At 63.4% G+C, this 6,000-nt stretch overlaps 1 protein-coding gene across 2 annotated transcripts in view; it reads right to left on the reverse strand.

Moving 5' to 3' along the window:
* RET (ret proto-oncogene) overlaps positions 1 to 5,443 on the reverse strand; it is a 49,940-nt gene extending 44,497 nt beyond the window's left edge. Inside the window, exon 1 of one of the 2 annotated variants that reach the window (XM_049103339.1) lies at positions 5,334 to 5,443. In XM_049103339.1, coding sequence (XP_048959296.1) covers positions 5,334 to 5,412 — 79 coding nt within the window. In that variant the 5' untranslated portion in view covers positions 5,413 to 5,443. The remainder of the gene's footprint in view (positions 1 to 5,333) is intronic. The other variant, XM_025466444.3, reaches the window with a different exon arrangement.
* Between the last annotated feature and the right edge of the window lie 557 nt (positions 5,444 to 6,000).

Consider the following 6,000-nt stretch of genomic DNA (forward strand, 5'->3'; position numbering starts at 1 on the left):
ACCCCCAACACCAGGCCTGAACTGCCACTCTGGGGTGGTGAAGGGAAAGCCAGGTGGGCTCTAGGAGGCCTCCTGGGCATTCCCACCTCTTCAAGCCTCCCAGGATCACCCTCCCCAGGCCAGCAGAGGGCCACTTTCTGCACCTCCTCAGGCGGTCATCCAGTCCCCCTGCATGGAAGGGAGATGGGCAGGGGGACTGGATGACCCCTGCTGTCATTACCACATTGCAGTCCACAATCAGGATAGTCACCTGCCTGCCTGGATGCCCACGGCCCTTTCCTACCCTGCCCCTTAGCCTGCTTCCTGCTGAGCACCTCCTCTGAAATCACACACATGTATTCGAGAGAAGTGATGGCTTAGTGCTTCCTTTACTGCCTACCCCCCCTCCCCCTGCCAACAGTGACAGCTCTGAGGTCAAAGGCCCTTATGTTGTCTCCCCGAAGGCATCCCCTGCCCTGGAGAAGCTCTCTAGGCAGCAGATGGTCCCTCTGGGAGTGTTTGTGGATCACTATTACTGTTATTGTTATTATTAAATCACTCATTCAGAGAAACAATTGCAGAAATGAGGAGAAGGAGGACACGGGGAGGGGGAGAAGGACATGGGGAATAGGAAAGCACAGGCAGGAGGAGGAAGAGGACACAGGGAGGAGGAGGACATAGAGAGGAGGGCATGGAGAGGAGGGTATGAGGAGGAGGACACTGGGAAGAAGAGGGCATGGGGAACAGGAAAACACAGGCAGGAGGAGGAGAACACGGAGAGGAGGACGTGGGGAGGAAGAAGAGGACATGGGAGAAGGAGAAAGACATGAGGAGGAGGCAGACATAGGAAGGGGAGGACATGGGGAGAAGGAAGAGGACATGGGGACCTGAGCTGAGTGCTGCCAAGGTTAGGCGCCCCTGCATTACCCTCACATCAGGAGGTGTCCTCCCCTACGCCCGCAGGAAGAGGGAGGGGATTCCACAGTAGAAATGCAGCCACTTCCACAGGATGGAAGGTAGCAGTACTAGGGGGCCGGGGGTGCCTCTCTAACTCTGCTTTCTTTCCGGGGTGCCTGATTGGGCGCTTTCTTCTCCCAGTCTGTCCCGGAGCCCTGGGGAGGAGGTCTGTGTCCTGGATAAGGAGACACAGCTGCACCCATGCCCCGTGAAGCTCAGCACCCCACTGCATAGTAGCTTCTGTCACGTGCTGGGTCCCCAGGCAAAGGGTACACCCTCACAGAGATCTCCTCCTGCCACACAAGAGTACACATGTCCCTCTCCTGGGGCTGGCTATGCCAGGGCCATGCCTGGGGGCTGTCTCTAAACCCGTAAGACTCCCAAACATCAGCTAAAGCAGTGGTCTGACCTAAGAAATCAGCCATGACCCTGAAGAGCTCCTGTTTCAAGCACAGCGCCACACTTCATTCCCATCGCTGTGCCAGACTGGTGGAGCCCTGAGCAGGTGGGTGAGCCGGCTCAGGGCTACCTTCCCTTCCCAGGATCCCTCTCAGCCCCATCCCTGGGCCCCACCACCACTGGCCCAGAGAGAAGGCACTGCTGAAAGCCAGAGGCCTGGGGTGGGGAATCACTAAGTCTTCTCCACCAGCTGTATGTAGGGCACAGTTTCCTCACCTGTGAAATGGGAAACCAAGGCCATGTCCCTCAGGGTTCCGGGAGGTTACAGGGAGCTAGCAGACATGCAGTGCTCAGCTGAGCACCAGCAGGCTGTGAGCTCCCTTGGGGTGGCTGCTGCTGACATCAGCCTTATCCTGTTAAGACCAGAGGACAGAGGAGTCCTCTCTCAGGTCACAGAGAGGGGTAAGGCCTCAGGGGGCTGTGGCAGCTTCTGGGCCCTCCGGTCACCTTGGCACCCTCAGGCTCCATTTTAACAGTTACCATCATTTTTAATTAGTTTTCTCTTCCCCTGGCTAAAAGGCCATTAGCTCCCCATTAGGTGAATGCATCCCATTTTCTTCACACCACCAAGGAAACAGTGATTTACTTAGCCATCCCTAAAGCAATTCTGCAGAATAAAGGCAATTTAGCAATGGGCTCAATAAACTTCCCCATTTGTTCTCCATTTGCAGGCCCTGCCCTTACTTAGGAGCCCACCGTGTCCCTGGTTAGGCTAGGAGATGTTGGGGGCCCAGGGCAGCAGCATGGGATGCCAGCAGCCCCCAGAAGTCAGAGTGGCTTCGTAGGGACACAGGCTAGGATGGAGGAGAAAGAGGGAAGAGCCCAGGTGAGCTGGTAAAGCGGGACTTGTCTTCTACTGGTCCCTGGCCAAGGAGAGAGAGGGGCCAAAAGAAAGTGAGAAGTAGGTGGCAGCCTTCCCAGCAGGGGCTGCTCTGACATCTGCTGGTTCAGGCATGAGTGGCCCACCCAGGCCACACTGCAGAGGGCTGGGCCTGGCATCCTGAGAGGGAGCGTGCCAAGCCATGGCAAGTCTTCCCTTCTTTGCTGCCAGGGAGTGAAAGTCCTAGAGGCCTGTAGGGAGAGAGAGCAGGTCCTTCCTTGAAACCATAGGTGCTGAGCAAAAGGGAACCCAAGAAGCCAGGCCAGGAAGATGAGAGATGTGAAGCCTGCTGGGAAAATGCAGGAGTCAGGGAAATGGTGCTGGGTGAGGTGTCAGCCTGGGAGAGCCCCAGAGCTCGGACTCAAACTGCTCATCCACATCCCAAGGGCGGCTGTTTCTGTGTCAGCAGCAAAATGCCAGAAACTCTTCTAGGAACAGGTCTTAGATGGAGGTTCCCCAGCTCTGGTTCTAGGATTGCTGGGGCTGATGGGCTCTGTCCTTGAGTGTATGAGGGGGTGAAGGGCAGGGGTCCCTATGTATATATGTGGGAACCCAATATGTGTACATGGCAGGAAAAGGGGCTGGGTTCCCTGGGTGAAGGTGGAGTATGAGGGTGATCAGGCCTCACTCACTGTGGGAGTGTGTGTGTGTCTACAGGCAGCACGATCACAGATCCTTGAGCAAGAGCAGGAGTGTGTCTTGTGTGTGTGAGAGAGACAGAGACAGGGAGAGATACAGAGACCCTGTGTGTGTATGTGAGAGAGAAACCTTGCGTGTGTGTGTGTGTGTGTGTGTGTGAGTGAAAGAGAGAGACCCTGTGTGTGTACGAGAGAGACCCTGAGAGAGAGAGAAACCCTGTGTGTACATGTGTATGCACATGTGCACACAAACCCACCCACACGTGGACAGCATGATGTAGGAGAGGAGTCTGTGTCGGTACCTCTTCCTAAAGGCACATGTGCTCACGCACTATGCCAGCGTGCACACACAGAGGGAACAAGCTGCGGGTATCTGTTCACGTCCCGTGGCCTTGCCGTGAGTTCTCCTGTTCCCACCTTTCTGGCTGGCTCTGAAGCAGCGGGGCCCCTTCTTCTAGGCCCCTGCCTCTTCATCTGGGTTGCCTCCCTACACCCCTCCTGTCAGTGCCCCAGCACAGAAGAGAGCTTCCCGCCTCGGGGAATTGTCAGCCAAAGGGGAAGGTCTCCCCTAGAGACTCAGAGCATCTCTTGGCTGAAAGGCGGGGCCACTGGGATGCTGTGTCCACAAGAGGGCGCCCGAGGCCACGCGGCTCTCAGCCTGGGTGGGTCCTGGAGCAGCAGCACGGCCCGGGGGGCGGTCTGGTTCAGCTCAGTGAGAGCCAGCCTCATCACCTCCACGGTGGCTTCAGGGGAAGGGTGCCCATATTCCTCTCCAAGGGCCCCAGCTGTCTCCTCCTGGGTGCTGCAGGGCCACTTCTCCACTCTCAGCATCGGCCAACGGGGGTTTCTTGGTGATTCCAAGGGAAGGGTGGGCAGGGTGGGACGCTTCTGTTCCCTGGATCAGAGAGCCTGTCTTCGGCCACCAAATTCTGTGGGCCAGGGGTGTGAGAAAGCCACCTGTGTTCCTGCCAAGTGCCACAGGCAGACCCTGGCAGCCTGGGCCCCACAGTCTAGCCCTTAAAGCCTCCCGGCACCCAAGCTCAGCTCATGGCTGTGGAAGAGCACAGGGAAATCCTCTGCAGGGTGCGGAAGCTGGCACAGGTCGCCTAGCCAGCTCTGGCTTCCGGCTCACACCTGACCACACACCTACAACTACAAAGTTACAACTGAGAGTTACAAGAGACCTTTAGAACATTCTATTTGTGTTTACTTCTGCTCTGACTGCAGCCTCCTAGGGGTCTTCCCCCAGCAGCCCAGTGACCCCAGACTTTTAACACAGGAAACAGACCCTCTCCCCCTCTTTCCTTCTCAAGGCAAGGGAACGGCTTCTCCCCTGTCCTCCCCACGATGGGCTGGGAACACAGATTCCGGCTTCAGGATCTGCCAGGGAATCTCAGGATCCAGTTACACAAACGAAGCCTTGAGGCAGGTCTGTGAACCCAGAGTCTGCCAGAGCAGGGGCAAGAGGCAGGGGACCACCACTTCCCCTGTCCCTGAGGGCCACAGGGAGAGAAAGGCCTTTGTAAGCAGCGGGGGAGGGCGGCCTTCCCTGTTCGTACATCAGCCCCGAAGGAGGAGATCCAGTCAAGGCTGGCTCGAGGGAACCTAAATGCATGGCCAAGGGGCTTAAGGGGCTTAGAGACTCTACTGCCGCAAGCTTCATGCCGCCCGAGCGCGGGCTGGCGCGGGGAGCAGCCTTCGCCAGGCCACATCCCAGCCTCCGGCGCCGAGCCGGCCGCTGGCAGCGCAGGGTCCCGCCCCGCTCCAGGGTGGCCCAAAGCGCTCGGCACAGGTCGGCCCAGAGCCGACTCCCGGCCCCGACGGCCGCCCTCCGTGGCCCTGGCGCGCGACTGTAGAGCTGCCTGTTGGCCTCGGGCCACGCGGGCTGCGCTGGGCCGCTCGGAGCGGGCCCTCGAGGGCAGCCTCCCAGCAGCCTCGGGCTCTTGGGTTTTTGAAGACCAGGGCGGCAAAGACGCACCCGGGGCAGAGCGACCTCCTCTACAAGAGCGGGTCCCCCCGCACCCCGCGGAGGCAGCGCGGCCGAGCCGCAGGAGCAGGCGCCGAGGTGCGGCGGGGTCGACGCCAGGACGGAACGACGTGCAGGGACCGAGCTGGCCGCGCCGAGTCGCGGGCTTTCGCGGCTCCTACGCGGCTCCGCACCTGGGGGCGGCCCCGGCGTCCGTCCGCTGGGCTCCCCGGCGCGGCTGCGGCTGCGGCTGCGGCTGCGGCTGCGGCTGCGGCTCACGCCCTGGGCACGGAGCCCGGCCCGTTGCGGCGGGGCCTCGGGCGCCGGGACCGCCCCCCGTCGCCCCGCGCTCAGCCCCGGCCGGTGCCCGCCGCCCGGAGGAAGCGTCTCCCAGCGCGCCCGCCGCCGCCCGCCGCCGCCGCCAAGTTCGCCCCCGGCCGCCCGCAGGACTCACCTTGGCCGAGCAGCGGCAGCAGCAGCAGCAGCCGCAGCCCCGCGGCGCGGGCGGTCGCCGTCGCCGTCGCCGTCGCCATGGCCCGTGCGCGCCGGGGCCGCGGCGGGAGGGCTCGGTGCTGGGGCCGGGTCTCGGCGGCGGGCGGGCGCTCAGCCTGGCCGCCCCATGCCTGCCCGGGGCGCGGCGGACACCGGGGCGCGGAGCGTCGGGGCGCGGACCCCGCTGCTCGCCGCCGCTGAGCGCCTGCCTCGGGGTCGGGGCGCGGGACTGAGGCGCGGAGGGCGCGGGCTGCGCCGGAGCGGCGGGCAGGGGCGGGGCGGGCGGGGCGGGGCGGGGAGGGGCGGGGCGGGGGGGCCTGGGGGCGGGGCCGGGTGCGGGGTGCGGGCGGGGTGCGGGCCGGGCGGGGCCGGGGTGCGGGTGGTGGGGGAGGGGGCGGCCGGTGCGGGTCCCGCGCGGCGCGGAGAGAAGGCGGGCGCGGGGCGCGGGGCGCGGGCGCGGGGCGCGGGGCGCGGGGCGCGGGGCGCGGGGCGCGGGGCGCGGGGCGCGGGCGCGGAGCGACGTGCGGGGAGCCGGCCTCCCGCCCCTTCCCCGGCCGCGTCCTCAGCGTGCGCGCGGGCTCGCGGTTGCTGCGCGCGGTGCTCGCCGGCCGCCGGGTGAGGGCAGGGGA

The sequence above is a fragment of the Canis lupus genome, chromosome 28 (assembly GCF_003254725.2).
Source record: "Canis lupus dingo isolate Sandy chromosome 28, ASM325472v2, whole genome shotgun sequence".
NCBI lineage: Eukaryota > Metazoa > Chordata > Mammalia > Carnivora > Canidae > Canis > Canis lupus.